The 18333-nt window shown below is 41.7% G+C and overlaps 1 protein-coding gene across 1 annotated transcript; it reads left to right on the top strand.

Moving 5' to 3' along the window:
• Positions 1 to 407: 407 nt before the first annotated feature.
• FGFBP1 (fibroblast growth factor binding protein 1) lies at positions 408 to 2718 on the top strand. The gene is made up of 2 exons (XM_064712413.1): positions 408 to 534; positions 1840 to 2718. The coding sequence occupies exon 2, from the start codon at positions 1865 to 1867 to the stop codon at positions 2579 to 2581; it is 717 nt and encodes a 238-aa protein (XP_064568483.1). The 5' UTR covers positions 408 to 534; positions 1840 to 1864; the 3' UTR covers positions 2582 to 2718.
• Positions 2719 to 18333: the final 15615 nt, after the last annotated feature.

Below are 18333 nucleotides of genomic sequence, written 5' to 3'. Positions count from 1 at the left end.
TCCTTATGTTGGGTGTTTGAAGTTCTTCAGTGCCAGTTTATGTGACACAAGGTAACACAAAGTTCAAAAGGTAACTTTGAAATGCTTTGTGGAATTGTTTTCATTATCATTATCAAATTCTGCTAAGCACAATGACAGTGCAACATGTTGAGGGCATTGCAGGACGCATCCCTCAATAGCTGGTAAAAGACACTTTAGAGAAGCTCATGATCTGATAAAGTTCTTATCATTGTTCAAGAGCAGGGAAGGACTTGGCCAAAGGAACACCCAAATTACGCAAGCTCGCCTTGCCGCCCCCATAGCCAGGTGCTTTTTTTGTGCTGGGAATGAGGACTGGCACTTTTCCAGGGAGGTGTGTCAGAGGTGGGTGAGCATGGCCCTGCAGAGTCCCATTGTGCTGTAACAATCTCTCTGGAGCCCCGAAGGCGTGTCCCTGCCCTTATAAACCCCGCGCTGCCCCTGCGGGAGCTCCGGCTCTTCTGGAGGAGGGAATCGCGCCGGGAGCTGTGCCTGGGTGTCCCAGCCCTCTGCAAGGTACGCGCTGCACTCACCTTCCCTTTGCACTGCCCCGCCTGCAGCAGGAGGGCACTGAGAAATCCTGACCCATTTAACGCTGTGTTTGCTGTGCTTGCAATGGAACTGCGAGTGCCACATGAGGTTCCCAAAGAGGGGTTCATGGAAGGAAGGTTTGGGTATGGTACAGGCATGAAGCAAATCGAGTGAGAACTGAGTACAGCCTGCTCATAGAAGCTGCTACCTGTGTGTTCTACTTTCTAAATTCATTTACATTAATTTAGATTATTTAGATATTTAGATTATTTCAATATTTGCAGATAGCTGAATGCTGAAATAGATTCTTTGTTAGCCTGGCTGCACATTCATTTCTGCTTTCTAACACAAAAACTTGGCTACAGAGATAACTATGATGGAAACATCTTAAAAATACGTTTAGGATTTTGATCATCAAAACGCCAGGTTTACACCCTTCTTTCATCCTGAAAGCTGTTTTATTAAGGCAAACACCTACAGAAATAAGCATGCTCTGTGCAGATGCAGGGATCACCTTGACAATTATTTGCTAACTAGCTAAATTTCAGAACTGAAGTTGCACATTTATGCCTGAAATTTGGTGGCTTTAAGCACAGCCCAGTACTCTGCAGGTTATCTTCAACAGCAAAAAGGTAGTTCTCTTTGTCTAGCAGTCAAGGTGGAAAAGAATGCACCAAGAGTTACTTTTTGCTGTCTGGAAAGACAACCATAACCAATGAAGACAACCAATTTTTTTCAGAGCAAGTTTAAATACTGACATAACCAGTGAATTGCAAGGATTTTCAGGATGCCTACAAAATAGCTTGCCTCAACTTGAACCCAACATTTTCCTTTCTGTCTGGGATATTTTTGAAGAATAGCCAGAGGTTGGAGTCAAAAATGCTTATGAGTGATTTTACAAAATGGGAGATTGTGGGAACAACTGCTTTGTTGTTATAATTTAAGATATCCATCTGACAAATCCAAAGTCCAAATTTCTTCTCTAACTGCAGAAAAGATTTTAATTAAGGTACTTCAGTCACTGGGCTGTAGCATGCCCTGGCAGTGACTCTTCTGTTCCCCATTGCATAGATAAAGTAACTGAAAGTTACTCCACAGCCTCTCACAAGGGTAATTCATAATGGTGTTTAAACAAGGCATTGTTTACACAAAGGACAGATAATTTTGCTGATAACATCACTTTAATAGGTACCAAAATGCAGTGCAATGCCATGTCTGAAAAACTTCAACTGTCAAATGTAATACAGCATTAAGTGAAAACGTTTTTTATTGTTTTGTTTCTTTTTGAAGGAAGATACCAGGCAGGACAGAGACCATGAGGATCAAAAGTTTTGGACTCCTTTGTGTGTTGATGCTGGTCTCCCAGATGCTCCTGGCCAACTGTGAAAGGCAGAAGGAAAGAAAAAAGGGAAAACAAGGCATAGAACATGGTGGAAAAAAACAAAAGGAATCTAAACAAGGAAATGAAAAGGGGCAGAAGGCAAAAGGAGGAAAATCATCTCCTAAAGGCAAGTTTGAAACCAAGGAAAATGCTGAGTGCACGTGGTCAGTGCTGGACACAAACGCTGTCACCCTGCAGGTGCGGTGCAGGCAGGGGCACAGCGAGTTCTGGTGTGAGTTCTCTGGAGACCCTTCCAGCTGTGCACAGTATGCAGCAAACCAGAAATCCTACTGGAGACAAGTCTCCCGATCGCTCAAGAAGCAGAAGCAGATTTGTCAAGACCCCAAAAGTGTACTAAAATCTAAATTATGCAGGAAAGGCCCACGAAGTGCTCAGCTCAGGTTGACTCACTCAAGCCTGCTAACAGCAGAGGGTCCTGCCAGAGAGAACACAATGAATCCCACCAAAGAAGTTGTTCAGGCTCCAGCAGATGCCTCTGTGACTGAAAAAAGGCTGGAACAGAGTCCTCAAGACTGTGTGGAAGATGTAGATTACATTGACCAGAAAAAGGTGGCTGAGGAATACTGTCCAGAAGGTTTGCTTTCCTTCTGCAACTTTTTTATCACAATGGTCCAAGACAAGCGATGCTGAGGAGGTGTTTCTGAAGCTCTGAATCATGAAAGTTTGGTCTCTTTTAAGTTACTGCAAACCATTCCAGATTTTATTCTCATGTTTTATAGTGTATATAAGCAAGAAGGAATATATTTTTCTGATTTTGTATATACACAACAGACTACCACATTTGAAGGTGTTATAGATGCTATGTGCCCACAGATTGCTTCCCAATGGATGTGTTGCCAGTGGATGTTACATGCTCTGTGCAGAAGTGTATCAGTCATCTCCTTGGCCCTCTTTGAGCTGTGCTAGCCAAAGTGATGAATTCAGTGCCATGCACTTCTTGGTAATGTACCATGCTTTCGACCTAAAAGTTATTAAGAAAAATAAACTTCGAAATACATTAAAAGTATTTCCTCCCTCTCTCTGTGTTTTACTAGATTTCTCTATAAGTGAAATATATCTTAGTCAAAGAATGATCTTCCACAATATCTATGTGAAGTGTTGTTTATAAAGTAGTTTTAAAAACACTTCTGCAGCTTTGCAGATTTTAGCTTTTGATAGCGAGCTACATTATTGTTAGATTTTCATCATTGTAGCAATGAAGGGCAACAAAATTTTCTGACTTGTCAATAAGCGTGCAGATCTTCAGTTTTTAGTCTCACCAAAGGATGTCAAAACACTTTGACAGCACCAATTCCCTCTTTTCTCCTACAGTCTGAAGCACATTTTACAAACTTTCTGGTAGGTAAACAGAGGCACGGGGTAGAATGAGTTACACAGATTTGTACATGGGCCCAGGACTGGATCCCTTACTCAGCAAATAAAGAGCTCATACTCAACACTGTCTGCAGGATTTTTTGAAATTCTATATTCTTTTATTTTTCTGTATGGAGGACACTAATATTTGTCTGTTCATTAAACTTCATCTGTGTTGAAGATGAAGTTTAATGAAAAAACCCAAACAAACAAAAACCCACAACATAAAAACCCCCCACAAAATTCCAAGAACAAAGATTTTTTAAAATGTAAATCTAAATAATGACAACTGATCTTTGCTAATTTTTGAAAATTCATCTGGAAGAACTGTAAGAGACTTATGCTTTTCTTAAATTCAGCTTACACTTTTCTTGTGGATCTGAGCATAGAACTATGGTCTTTGCTAGTGATCCACTTGAGGAAACTTGAAATTTTTATGAAAAACAATTTCCCTGATAATTTCTAGAAAATTAAACTAGGATTTCTGTCTCTTGAGAAAATATAGCCTGTTTCCTTCTGGTAATATGTCATTGCTAGAATAGTTTTAAGACGGGTAGCAATGAGTTGAATGTGGGATGCTGCTATTAGCCAGACAAACTGCATTTGAGAAGGATTCAGATGTATTTCACCAAGTAAAAATGACAAAAAAAAAAGAGATTCTTCTTACTAAACTTGTTGTCTCTGCATGCCCAGTGGAAACACTGGCTGTTACGAGGCCATGCAGGATAAATTTGGTTGGACTGGTGCCCACCAAAAGCAAAATTCCAGTAAAAAGGGGCATTAACACTAACACCTAGGAGGCTCAAGACAAAGCCATTTTGGTGCCAAGAAGGGTGGGAAAACAGCTACCAGCTCTTTATTACTAAGGGGGATACATAAATGCTGAAAGGGCAGGCAAATTGCAGCTGCTAGACACTTTGTGCCTTCACTTTAGGAGATGATTGAGATTAGAAAGTCAAAAATGCAGAGGAAGTATCAGGAGCTTTATTTGGCCCAAGCAATCGCACACTACAGTAATTAATTATTAATGTCTGCTCTGCTATACAGACACCTTTCTATTAGTTCCAGATTATAACCAGAGCACTGGGAAGGCCTGACTTAAGAGGCTTACTTGCTCCAGATATTTTGGAAAACATCCAATCCTAGCTCCCCTCAGCTGCTGTTACTCTGGGCAGCACTGAGCGAGGGCTTTGTTGCCTGAAGCACATCACTCTGCTCACAGAAGGCACTGCTCTCTCTGTGGCTGCCAGCCAGGCACACTGGGCCACTGACACGTCCCAGAGCAAATTCCAGCCAGGATTCCAGAGCTGTGAGCTCCATCTCCATGTGCAGGGCTGTCAGCACCTGGACCCACGTGCTGGAGCTGCACGCTCCTCTCCAGGGATGCATTACATTTCTTCTGCCTCATCTTCTTGTTTCCATTCAGGGCTAGCTTTTATCTCCACGTGTGGCCCTTTGCAGGAGCAACACATGCACATTCTCAGCAGCTCATGGGTGCATTTCACCTTCAATGCAAGCAGTTGCTCAAGGACAGTGTGGAGCACCGGCAGAAAAAGGAGATCTCTGTGCAGCCTTTTTCCTCAGAAGGTGGGCTATGGTGAGAGTGAACATCTCAAAACGGTCCCAGCCAAAGTATGGAATTTGGAATTTTTTACCTCCAGGAGAGTGTAGTTTTGAATGTTTTTCAGAAGGGTACATTTCAGGGTCTGAAGCAAATACATCTGGAGTCTACCTTCATCACAGCCTGTTCTATAATTGTACTGACCACAACTCTGTGGCTAAGAGGGTCTAAGGTCTCATTGCAGCTACCAAGCCCTGTGTTTTTTCAGGCAACATCCACAAAGCAATCACTTGACTGCAATCACATATGAGTCTTTCCTTGGGGCATTTAGAGAGTGACTGAAGCCAGTATGACTTTGGTGATTGTGGAGTCAAGCTAGTTGACATCCATAAAACATCTCCTGCTTTGTTCACCTTAGAACCTCTGCTCGTTATGCAAAAGTTCACAGCTGAGATCAATTCCCTGACTCTTTGTCCCAGGCGCACCAGTTGTCCTTGTGTCAGAACTTCATGTTTGAAGAACTTGATGGTGGTGACTTTTCCAACACGTTTTCTAGCAGGGCAGGAAGGACTGCAGGGAAGGAGAACAATGAATGGGTTTGAATTCTGAGTGCACGGTCCAAGTCCTCATATTGGAAACCTACAGTCTCAGCCATCTTAGTGTTAATGTGACTTATGGAAAAATCATCCCTATTTCACACCTGGGGAAATAAAGTACAGGAAGGCTGGATGACCTTGACAATTATGGGAAGAATATCAGAGGCTGGATCAGCTACCAGACAGAGGTCTGGAGTTCCTGTGGTTCCTTTCTCCCATCTTCATAATTAGACCATTCTGCACACCAACTGCATGGATTTGCTCTTGAAGCTATCCAGATAACTTCTAGATATTTTAAAATCATTAGAAGTGTCTTGGTGAAAAATTAGATTACTTTCTCTGCAATATAGTTTGTTTTCCAGACAACCCTGGGTGTTATAATTTGAATATTTACTTAGGAAGAAAGAGCTTTTGAAGAGAGGAAACTCATTTTATCTTCAGAGATGAAGCTTCAGGGAGTTTCTCTTCTAGGTGATGCATGATCTTTTTAGATAACCCTCACATACTCCTCCTGCAAATTCTTAAACTCTCCTTAAACTTAGGAGAGTCAAAAGACCAATTTTATTTTAAAAAGAGAAGAGGCAAATTTGGAATTTTTCCAACAGTTATCTCCTATAGTTACCAACCTATATGATGGTTTTATCTGGAAAAAGTTACATATTTCTTTGTATTCACTAGGAAATGGGAAGACATTGTTAATGCCAAGCAAATAGCTCTGGAAGAGCAGCACTACTTAAGAATCTGTAAAATTGCAGCTCCCTCAAAGTTTTATTCATTACTATTTACTGCAGTGTATTTTAAGCCCACTTTCATGCACCATTTCATTTGAATGAGTTTCCAATCCTTTTGCAAGCTCCTTTATTCATTTACCACTGTGGAACAGGACAGATTGTGTATCTGATCTCCAAAGCTGCCTGACTGCTTGAAGGAGAGCGGAACTGACTCAGCCTTGCTGCTCCCAGGAGTTCCCACCCTCCTCTTCCCCCAGGGCCCCAGTGGGTATTTCCACCTGATCTCACCTCACCTGGAGCTGGCCAACCCTGGTGGGGTCTGTGCTCAGACAGGACACATTCCACACTGCCATGCTCCCTGTGCACACGGAGCTGAACCCGGAGAATAAATTCCCCTCCCTTTTCCACTTTTGCCCTGTTTTTTTCCTGATGCTGCCTGGAGCAAGGCAGCTCAACACTTGCTGGTTGCTGCTGCACCTCGCTCGTGCCTTTGCTGGGTTTGCATTCCAAATCAATATTTTATACAGGTTGTTCCTCCAGGCTATTCCAACAATGATGCCATAACAGGAATTGATCAAAAGGAAAAATCCAGCTTCAAGGATGGGAAATTCAGCAGGTTCCAGCCTGCAGGGGTTTCTTGCAGTCTTGTCACTTGGATGATGCTCCCGACAGGAGCATGCATGTCCTCTGCCTGTTATCACCATAAATGCTGCAAGTCCTAGGGCATTTCTGTGTCCTAACATCCTGGAACTTCTTTCTGCTCCCTCCTTGGCTGAGCAGAGGAACTCTGAACCCTGGCTGCAGTCATCACCTCTCTTCAAAGAGTCAGAGAGGAGAAGGCAGCATGCAAGGGTTAGGGTTATCAGGCACTGGGCACCTGGAGGGCTCAGACTGCACCTGTGTGTCCCTCCTGCTCCTTCCACTGCTGTGACTACAGATACGCAATACATGGTTACAGATAAAGAGAGGGCACTGGCCATGTCATACAGCTTTTACCTGTGTGCAGAGCTTTGTAACAGGAAAGGATGCATTAGAGACCAGCTTATCTCTTAAACAAGGATTCACACACAAGGGATTTCTTTGGAAACATACTGTTATCCATGTAAAGTATGTGTTTTATTTAGCCACCAGACTTTCTTCCAAACTTGCTCATCACCCCCCCCTGGAAATACCTGTTTTTTAAAGAAGTGATAGTAAGTGGAAGAACAGTGAAATGTTCCCATCAAGCCAAAGTTACTGCCTGCCTTGGCCACAGATCATACCAGGCCCCACGTGGAAATGATAAACTTAATTAACCCAAAGCTCCCAGTGGAACATGTAGGTCTCACACTGATTTCCAGGCAACAAACAGACACATCAAAGGGACTTTGTTATATAATGGGAGCCTGTGACATGTTCAAACCATCCACCAGTGTGCACATACAAGTACTCTGTGGTGTTTTGTGTATGCCAAGGAAGAGAGTTGTTCCAGCCAGCCAGAGCCTTTGATGTTAAAATTAGTCTTAAAATGAAGGAATTACCTTGTTATCTGTAACAGGAATGTGTTCTGTACATCCATAATATGTGCACTAATTATATGTAATAGGTGTGCTTAGATAATAGAATATCATTTAAATAATTTAAGTTACCTTTACATCTTTTGCCTGAAGGTGCTGTGGTCTCTAGAGTCACCCTAGAGGTGGCGTGGTTCCCTGAAAGATCTTGCACTTCTTTTGGGCTATTCCACAGCAGCTGAATTCCTACAGATGCACATGCCATGGCAGCTCTGTTCCCACTGCTTGCTCAAAGCCTGCAGTCCTCAGGGATGGCAGGGAGGCCTCCAGGTAGGTGTTAAACTCAGAAATGCAGAATATTCCTCACTTATATGTGCCAATGGCACAGAAGAGAGCTAAGGAGTAAGCTCAGAGCAGTTGGAACACTAGGGATGCTGGATATTGTGCAATTCCAGAGGAAATATTGTCTCCAAAGGAACGGGGACACTTGGGCTGCACGTGCTGGTGCAGGTGGGGTGTTGGGGTGCACAGCCCCAGCTGGTCAGGGATCAGCTGTCTGTGAGGGTCTCAGTTATTTACAGAGAAGATATTTTAAAAAAATTAAAAATGATGGTTTAAAAACAAGAGCAGAAAAATTGATATTTTCAGAGAGGCAGATTAAATATTAACAATTAGAAACACAGTTTTCTTATCCAGTGGTTTTATCTTGAACATTCTTTCATATAAATGTTTCATTTATACTACAATCCACAGAATCCTATGAAGATGTGAATATCTTTACCCTCACAGCATGAGTAAGGCTTAAAAACTTAAATTAAGTCTGCACCAGCAGTTCAAAAGCCAGATTCCAAATACAAAGAACCTCCTATTTGTTATTACTTTAAAAATTGCTTTCTAACCTAATCTCATAAGCGTGATCCACCACTTCTGAGTACTTTACAGTGTGAGAAGAGAGATACCAGGCAGTCAAACATGAGCAGTATCAGTAGAAATTACAGAATTAGTAGACATTTGTAAAGTTGACCTTTTCAAAATAATGGAGCAAAAATGTACCTGCAAAAGAAAGGTTCAGAAATGATCACATGAGATTCTGTGGGGGTGATTCTTAGTGGAATAAAAGTGTAATTCATTAAAAGTGTAATTCATTCAATGCTAATGGAGGAGCTTGTGATCCCACCTGCAGGGTTCATATGAATTCGCCCCATACTTGCTCTTGTAACAGGTCTGGAATACAGCTGACATTTCCCTTGTGCGTTGGCTTCACCCTCTGGAAGCATAGAAAGATATCAGGAGATTAAAACTCTCTTACTTTCCTTATAGCACCGGTCTGCATATCACCCTTCCTATCTCCTGAATGCTGAGTTTGACTTCTCTTTGCAGTTGTACTCCTTGAGTGGCCTTGTGTTCTACTGCTGAGCTCCACCCATCTACCAGAGCACTGTTTTCGAGGACATTTATTTGTCTATTCAGTGCTGAGGAAGCTCCTCTGGACTTACATAAGCACCGCTTAGAAGTAATTTTGACTATCATTAGGATTAATTTTATCTTTTGAAATAGTTACTGTAATTTCCTATGGATGAGTAAGTCAGAAGAGGTCAAATAATTAGGGGCTTGCAAATAGAATTAATTGAAAAATTGAAAACAGGATCAAAGGAGAAAATAGCAGAGGCACAGTCAGTGTCTATCCCTCAACAGCTCTCTTTTCACACTCTCATTTGTCATGGATTTTAGGCCATGTCTTTTAGGCTTTTTATGAATACAAGGCACAGCTGCTGCAGGAGTTCAGCACACACTCCAGCCCATATGGCCCCACTAGAGGTACTGTACCTGGCCAGGGAATCATTGTCCGCCCAAAAGTATCCAAATGTGTTCATTCTGGCTGGTTTTGTGACTGGGACACCCAGTTATCATGGAGTGTTGTTCCCACTCTTAGGCTGGGGGCTCATGATGTTTCCTGATGATGGGACACTATTGATGCTGGGTGAACCCCAGCTGGGGAATAAAGGGCTTTGACTCTATGGTTTCAGAAGGCTGAACAAAAGTTTTATTAAGCTATACTATATTATAATACATTACTATACTATACCATACTAATACTAATACTAAAACTAAAACTAAAGAAAAACCTGTGACCTTTTCAGACAGTCACAACACAATTTTGACTTAATTGGTCAATCAATCTAAAATATCTGTCACCAGTGCCTAATTAAGAAACTACTTTTGGTAAACAATTTTCATAACAGATTCTGAATGTGCCAAACAACAGATGCAGTAAGTGAAGATAAGAATAGTTTTTCTTCTTCTCTGAGCTTTCTCACTGCTTTCAACAGGAAAAATCCTGGGGAAGTTGTGCCTGCTGCTCTCTGTGAGGAGAGCTGCAGCCACAGGATGTTCTTAAGGGTGTTATTCATCTGCAGCCCAAAGTTCAATTAATCATTGGCAGTGAGCTAGTTTCATCCAGGGGCTGCTATCACAGTATTCCTCCTAATTTAAATACAGGAGGAAACAAACTTCACTGTTTGCAGCAACACTTGAACTGTTGGCTTTCTTTAGGCGTGTTCTCACTAGTTTAAATGTTCTTGTTACTGCAACCAACTATGACAAGTTTCTGCTTATCAGAGTCACCTCAGATTTCTTCCACCAATCACAGGTGTGCAGGAGACCACACCATGTCTGATGTTTGTAAGAAGCATCTTTGAGGCTAGCCAATTTCATGGTCCTATTTTCTCTCCTTTATTTGGAGTGGTGGTGTTTCACAAATGCCTCTGGATCTCAGAAGTCTATCAACATGCCCTAAAACTTCACCTCTGAACTCTTAATGCCATAAGAAAAGATATTTTGATGGAATCTGGAAGTCTGTGGGTTTGACCCATCAGATGATGAGTTGGAGGGAACTATACTATGTTCCAGAGCTCTGATGGAGGCTGTTTAGTTCTCTTTCTGTTTAGTCATATGGTACTAAATCACCAGACAGACATACTGCTGGTCCACAGCAAACAACAAATAACAGGCACAATCTGGGCAGTGCATCACAGGGCAGACCACTCAGGAGCTTCAGGGGCTCCAGACTGGAGTTATAAAAGAAATCTCTTTTGAAAATCATTGTAGAAAAACCATTATCAATGCTCCTTTTGTGCCCAGATGATTTATTGCACATTGGATATGCATCTGTCTGGCAACAAGAGCAATGCTTTCTTTGCTCTTTCCAGAATCCAGTTTCCTTTACTGAGATTTAAGATGTCTCACTGTGAGGCTAATAGGAAGTGAAGTCTGATGAAGATACCATTACTGGTAGGTAAAGTTCAGTTTGGAAAAATTTCACTGGGAAATTCATGTGCCTCTTTTGTGGTCAGCATCTCAAAATCCATGACCAATGGATGCAACAAATGAAATAAGCCAATGATCCCAGTCACCACTGTGTGCCGACTTTTAAAATGCTTGTCCAAAAACTACAATTGTCTGCACAATTAAAAAAGTTTCATATCTTCTACATTAACATTTAAATTACTGAAATCTGAATCTTGCAAGAAATAACATTCTTGACCTCACTGTTTCTTTGGATTTCTAGACTACACCAACAGCTCTGCAGTATCCATCCTGCCTTGGAGGCAAAACCCCTCATTCCGAGGAAGATCCCAGAAATGGAGGTTGATCCCTTTCATACAACTTACAGCTGAGCTTTTCCTGTGCTTCCACTGCACAGAAGACAAGAATTCAAGTTAAATGCTGTTGGAATACACCACAGTTTTCACAAAGCTGTACATATAAAATATTTTCCTTCACCCAAATTTTTTGAAAATTCAAAGAGCAGTAATAATAAAACAATAGAATCAAGCAGTGGTACCTGGTGTTAGACATTTCATTTAATGGCCATTCATAGGAAGAGGTGGATCAAATGTGTAATGAAATAATCAAACAGTCACACCTAAGTGTTCAGTTTAGTCAAAAGCCTGCAGTTATTCACTGCTCTTTCATTCTTTGTCATCTGTTAATGAAGAAAGTTCCTCAGGACATGAGGGACGTGTTTGACTGCGTGTAACCAAATATTTGCTGTGCTCAGTTACCAGCAGCAGTACAGAGTACCCTAACAGGGCAAGGTGTTGGTGCTCTGGATCAGCAGGAGCAAGAGCTGGGAGAGGAATGAGATGGGAAATAAAGAGCAGCAGCAGAGCAATGGCAATGTTTATGCTGAGCAGTGTTGCAGAAGGCAATGGGCAGCTTGCACGGGCTCAGCTCACCAGCAGCCCTGCACAGGCACTCTCATCCCATCTGAGGATGCTGAATACTTTATTTGGTAGTAACAGCAGGGACCTGTTACAATAAAAACTATAAAGATGGGGGAAAGAGAAAAGTGTTGCAGCATGATTTTCCTTTGGGGAAATAAACCATAAGACCAATGTGCATGGCCTCGCCTGAGCTTCACCTGTTTTTCCATCAAGAAATGTAGTCCTGGAATTCTCCAAGGGCTGCAGCATTCACCCAGGATTCTGGACACCTTGTAGCTTAAACATAGCTGAGGGACACTGCAATGCAAAGTGTATGGATGTATTTCGGACAGAGTTGTGTCACTTCACATGCTGCCTGCAACCACAGCTGTTACTTAGAGGAAACAGAGAGAGCAGAGACAAACTGCAGCAGCTCTAGGAGTGTGTGACACCAGTGCTAATCTTATCTATGCTTCTTGCAGTTTATACATGTGCCTTTGATGTGTGCCATTGTCCAAGGTCCTATAGGTCACAGATTGAGTTTCTGTTACTGCTGTGTTATTTCATGGAAAGACTTACCCTAAATAACCCTATGGCTTGCAAGCAGCGTACTTTCCACAGAACCTGCTGATTGCAGGAAATTTAAAAAATTAAAACTGAAGCTGACATGTCAAAATCCAATGTTAATCAGCTTTTGCTTGCTTAATTCTATAGCCATGAAAAGAGCCTTTACCTGAGGCTATCTTGTGTATTTTGTAGGCAGGAACATCACATGAAACAATATTTCTTCATGGAACAGTTTGTTCTGTTTCAGTAGGTAACAAAAGCTGTGGTTTTGTTGAGATCTGTGTTAAGATACTGATACATGACTGGGAAATACGTAATTACAAAATTAAAAGTTCTTTGCTATGCTAGTCCATCATCATTATCAGTAATGTGTGTAAATTACCAATAAATATGTATTATTTCATTCAAGCAATGATTTTTGATTTAAATTTGCTCCATTTTCTGAGCATCCCAAAACATGTGGGTGTTTAGAGGGCTTTGCTGGCTGCTAAGTGTGGAAGTGGTCAGAGAAGCTGGCCAATCCCTCTCTCCTCTGGCTGCACCTTCAGCTGCAGGGTGCAGGGTGAAACCTCTCAGATATTACAACATTTTTACCAAGTGCTGACTTTTCTGGGCAATCAAGAATCCTGGCAAATACACAGGGAATGAAAATTCACCACTGCCAATGATGCATCATATTTCTTCCCTTGTCCTACAGCCCTTTTTTCTGGGAAATGCTGGGTCTCCAGTGTCAGAGTCTCCTATCCAGCCTGCAGTGGTTCTTGTTTCCTCTTCCCCAGGTTTGGGCTGTTGAGCAGGCCCAGGGAATGGCTGATGTCCTCCTTCTCTGGGGAGTCTCCCACTGTCAGCACTGCCCTTTGCAGGGGTGCTCCTCAGGAATCCTGGCATGCCATGGATTGCGACTGTAGGACATCAGGGTGTTCAAGGCTCACATGCATGGGCTGGGCTCTTTCCTGCCTGGAATCAGAACTGGGGACAAAGCAGCTCAAAGGGCTGGGCTCTGGCTCAGTAATGATTAACTGGAATATCCCTGTCAGTGCTAACCAGGCTGTAACTGAACGCAGGTAACCACAACACTCTTATCTCTGGGTAGGGATGTTTTGCAACAATGAACAGGGTTCATTGACCTGCAGGTGCCTGTGAGCTCAGGGGACAGCCCAGGCTTTAATATTCAGTACAACTCACCCTCTGCTGAAAACCACACAGGCAGTGATATGTGAATAATTTCCTATTCATTTTTAATTTACTACATCAGGCTTCATCATGTCAAGTTGTGACCACAGTAACCTTCCCTGAACTAATTGAAGATTATGTCACGGAAAAGAGTGAAAGGCAATTTTAGAGAGGCACACTGGTATGTTTCTGCTGTGGGACTGTATAATTTTTGACATTGTAATTAAAAAGCAGTTACATTTAAACAGGCATGATTTGTCATGCTGCACATCCTGAGATCATCCCAATCATCTCCCAATAAATTATCTCTGCTCCTTTGAGACAGTATTGGGAGACTGTGAACACAAACAGTCCAAAGCAAAAGGACATCAAATATTAAGTGATTTTGCTCCTTTTCTTTGAAACATAGATCATCTCTTTTTGTCTTCAAAGTTCAATCATATCCCACAGTCCATGTGCTGTGCCTTCCATTTCGCTTACTCATGGACATCTCTCTTGTACTGGAGAACTGAGTGAAAATGGCATAAACAGGAAAAAGGTGTAGAGTTATGGCCAAAGGGAACACTTACAGGACACAAGTGTGGCCCTTGAGCAGGGCTGGGAAGTTAAAGGTACTGCAGAGCATCATCAGGTCTACACCTATGTCTCCATGATTTTCTGTGTTTCAACTCAGTATTCAAACCAGGAACTAACTCAGACATTGGTAAAGTGGTCTTTAATTTCCCAGCATTACTGTTTTTCTCCTGGTAAATTGAGACAGAGAAATGCTGATGCTAGTGAAATCTTTTAGGCTCGAAGGAAAGCTAAGAAGTAAATTTGATACTTATAATTTGTACTTGAAGGTATATTTCTGTGTAGAATTCATTCTCTCAAGGAAGATGGAGCAACAAAAGCTCTGGATTAGGAAAAATATCAACTTGTTATAGTTCTATTAAACTAGAATGTTTGGGCTAATAATTAAAGAGAAAGGTTATTTTGCAATCAATTAACCATGGTCAAATGATAAGAGGGTACTCTGGGGTAAGTTTGAAAAAAAGAAATCTTGCCTCCTATAATGTGTTAATTGATGCCATGATGTTACATTATGAATGATAATGTGTGAAATAGATCAAATGAAAGACATACTTGGAAGAGAGGTTCCCTGAAACATCCCTGAAGCCAAGTATTTTAACTTCAATGTCCACCCACTCCTGCTGGTTGTTGTAGCAATAACTGGGTTGGTTTTACACGGCATAGAACCACTTAAACTGGGCTGGTTTTACATGGCCTCTCAACTTTGCCCCAGCAAACTTGTGAATACTTTCTGTAATAATTTTATTATAACTCATAAAGCACAGTAAAAGTAGGGAGTGCATTTCAGTTCAGCTGTGTCAGTCAACAGGCCACAGGAAATACAAGATAAGTCTTTGCACTAAAAGAATATTAAAGAATGGGAGAGGGTGAAGAAAAAAGACAGATTCTAGCAAATGTATCATCCTGAAATGTTTATAAAGGTTGATCTCCCTATTTCACCAGGAAAAGAGCAGGAGAAGTGCCTGGATTAAGAATTCCTGTCAGGAGGAAAAAGCTGCCCTTCCCCACAGAAGAAATTATCTTTAACACAGGATACAAGAGGAAGTTGTTAACACCTGAGTGTAATCACGGAAAGAATCAAGGAATGGCCTGAACCGGAAGTGACCTCAATGATCATCTAATTCCAGCTGCCATGCCAGGACAGGGACACCTTTCACAAGCCCAGAGCCCTGCCCAACCAGGCCAATACTGCAAACTAGAAATTAATTTCAGTAATGGTGGAACAGCCTGTGGTGAAAAGTGCTTCACTACCTCATGTTATCAGAGAGCATGAGAGCAGAGCTGCTCTGCACAACTTGTGTCACCTGGAGCACAATTTGAGGATGAGATAGAGGCATGACACAGGATGAAACTAAATAGCTGTAATATCCATAACAACAGTTTAGACATTATGATAACCCTTAGGATCTTAAAATATTGCAAAATATCAGCTTATCATGCCACCCATTCAGGCAGGAAATCTCAAATTTGAAGATTAAATTGTTTGCCCAGTGTCCCATAATAGTAGCCATAGAAATTAATCCCTCGCAACACAGTATATTCAGTACAGCTACAGCTCACACAAAAATATAGTTGATTAATGAAAAAATATTTAAACACACCAGGACCTGCTGAAGCTTCTCAAGACATGTATTATTATTTTACTTCTTCTCATGAAGCAGCCCCATGTATCACCTATTAAGAGTGTTTGATATCACTCAAGAAAATTTGGAACATAAAAAAATACGGACACTGTAACTGTCTTCCTGCTTCCTATTTTTAGTAGCATTTTAACACAGGGAATGAGTAATCTCAATTACAACTGTGTTTGTTTCTGTAATTTACCTCTGTCTAGACCACTTAATGTTTCCCTGCTGTAACCCAAGCACATATCCACAAACTGATGTTGAAAGGCTGCTGCAGGGAGGAAAAGCTGGCTCCTTCTGGTCACCTGGGTCTGGATGTAGGCTATTGGAGCACAAAGCTGTGCTCTGGGTAGGGTCTCACCATCAGGAAGTCCATCACCCATCCCAGTGTGGCTCCTGTTCAGTGAGTCACACACCCCTCTGCGTCTGACCCACAGGGATCACAGCTTTGCTGATGCCTTCACACAGGAGGCCTTTTTGTCCATTCTTTGAAGGTTCAGAACTCGGCTGCAGAGGTCCCAGGTCTAATTGCAATGGAGAGCTATGGATTTGATTAGTATTCATAAAAGAGTAAGAATGGAAAAATGTTTCCCCCAGAGTTTCCCAGTCCTCTGCAAACCATTATTGTCACTCTCTTGTGTTGACTAATTTATAGATTCATCAAGAAACATCCCCCACCCCCCATTTTTAAGCTACCCTTTAAGATATTGAAGGTGTAAATATAATTTACACCTGTTGTATTTTTACTCTACTAGGCCATAGGAAAGAAATGGTAAGATTTTTTCCACGGCATTTCCATCAGGCAATTTTGGCTGTGCTCCTGTAACTAAAATGGGGGGGGGGGAGGCCAAAAATCTAAGCAAGTATGGCATATGCAGAAAAAGAAAGCCATAAAGCAAGCAAATGTGATCTCAGTCTTGGAAATTCAGGCAACAGAAACAAACAGAAAACAAGATATGACCCAGAGTGAACAGATGATTAACAATTTATTTTTCTCTAGCAGAATGCAGATTTTCTAATTGGCTGCATATGATATGCTCAAAAGACTTTATTATCACACAGTCAGTTCCTGAAATCATCAGCAAATTTTAGGACTGTGGCTTTAGATACTCAGCAAATGGATTGTGAAATTATAATTTTAAAATATTTTGCAAAAGCCTTTTATCTGCTGCGTTTGAGAGGATCCTTAGATGTCCTTTCCTGCTTTATAATTTTTCTCACAGGGAAATATATTTGAGGCTTATTTTATGCAACTTTAAGTACCCGGAAGCTAATTTTATGAATTTGAGCTGATAATCTAGGAAACTTTCACAGGGAGTGGAGAGAGACAAGGATCCTGTGTTGGAGAGCACATCATCCCCTCTGTGCTGCCCTCACTGCTGCAGAGCACGATGAGCGCTCTCAGGAGGTGCCTGGCTTGTCCTTTTGTTTATAGAGGGAGTCTGTGCAATCAGGTGACTGACCTTAAGTGATAGAAATCCTATCTAAAATATTTAGCATGGATTTTAACCCTCTCTGCTCTATTCTTCCTCCATGCATGCCCAAATCCCATAATTAAGTGAACTGGGGGTAAAGCAGCTGTATTGCTGTGGAGTGTGCTGGTGTGGAACACATGCTGCTCTATTTGCTTCCTGGCTATTCTGATTTGGGCAATCACTGCCCCACAGGAGAGGAGGAACAGCAAGCAGGCAGCTGCCCTCCACTGCTCCCCAGTGCAGTGCTCAAAACAAACATGCTCTTCAAACTAAACAACTTTTTTCCCATTAGAAAGAAGATCTTTTTTCTTTTCTAAGCAAAGAAAAAGTGTATTTTCCCAGACTGTTTGCCTTTCTTGTTTCTTCAGGAATTTAATGAAATTTCTGCTGGCAAAGCAGAGGGATAACTACTCAGACATACTACTTGTTTTTAATCTTTTCACCAGCCTCCATATTTTACAGGCAAAAATTTTATTTGAATCTGCTATTGCTCCTTTCAAGTTATTTAATAGGAAGGATCAGTTATTTAATAGGAAGGATCACTTATTCCATTCAAGTGTCACTTTAAGCCTGTAAATGACATTGTTGTTAAGAGAAAGTTTCTGAGATTCAGCCTGTTCACCAGGTTTCCTACCTGAACACTTGCTGATCTCATTTTTCTCTTCTTTCTACTGAGCTCTTTTATGCAAGACAATGTCTGAGGGTCACTGCTTTGAGTATCAAGGAGTCTTCCCAGGAACCTGCATGAAGGGGAGCCCAAAAAACTCCTAAATTTCAGCCTCATACTGATGGACACTGCAGTGCTGCCACAACAGCAGGTTCCATCCAAAACCACTCCCCTGTTGCCAGAGCCCAGGGGGACCCAGACCCACTGCACAATGTGCTGCCAGTACACAGATAAACAAATCAAAACCCTCTCAAAGACTTTTTTCCCCCATATTACAGTGCTCAGGCCAGGCTGAATGGGGCTTTGAGCAAGCTGGTCTGGTGGAAAGTGTTCCTGCCCATGACAGGGGGTGGAACTATGTGA

Source organism: Zonotrichia leucophrys, chromosome 4, assembly GCF_028769735.1.
Source record: "Zonotrichia leucophrys gambelii isolate GWCS_2022_RI chromosome 4, RI_Zleu_2.0, whole genome shotgun sequence".
Classification (NCBI taxonomy): Eukaryota; Metazoa; Chordata; class Aves; order Passeriformes; family Passerellidae; genus Zonotrichia; species Zonotrichia leucophrys.
This window is presented reverse-complemented; position numbering and strand designations above follow the sequence as displayed.

Bases quoted from the DNA above. Each gene is read 5' to 3' on its own strand.
- FGFBP1 (XM_064712413.1), top strand. From the start codon at position 1,865: ATGAGGATCAAAAGTTTTGGACTCCTTTGTGTGTTGATGCTGGTCTCC.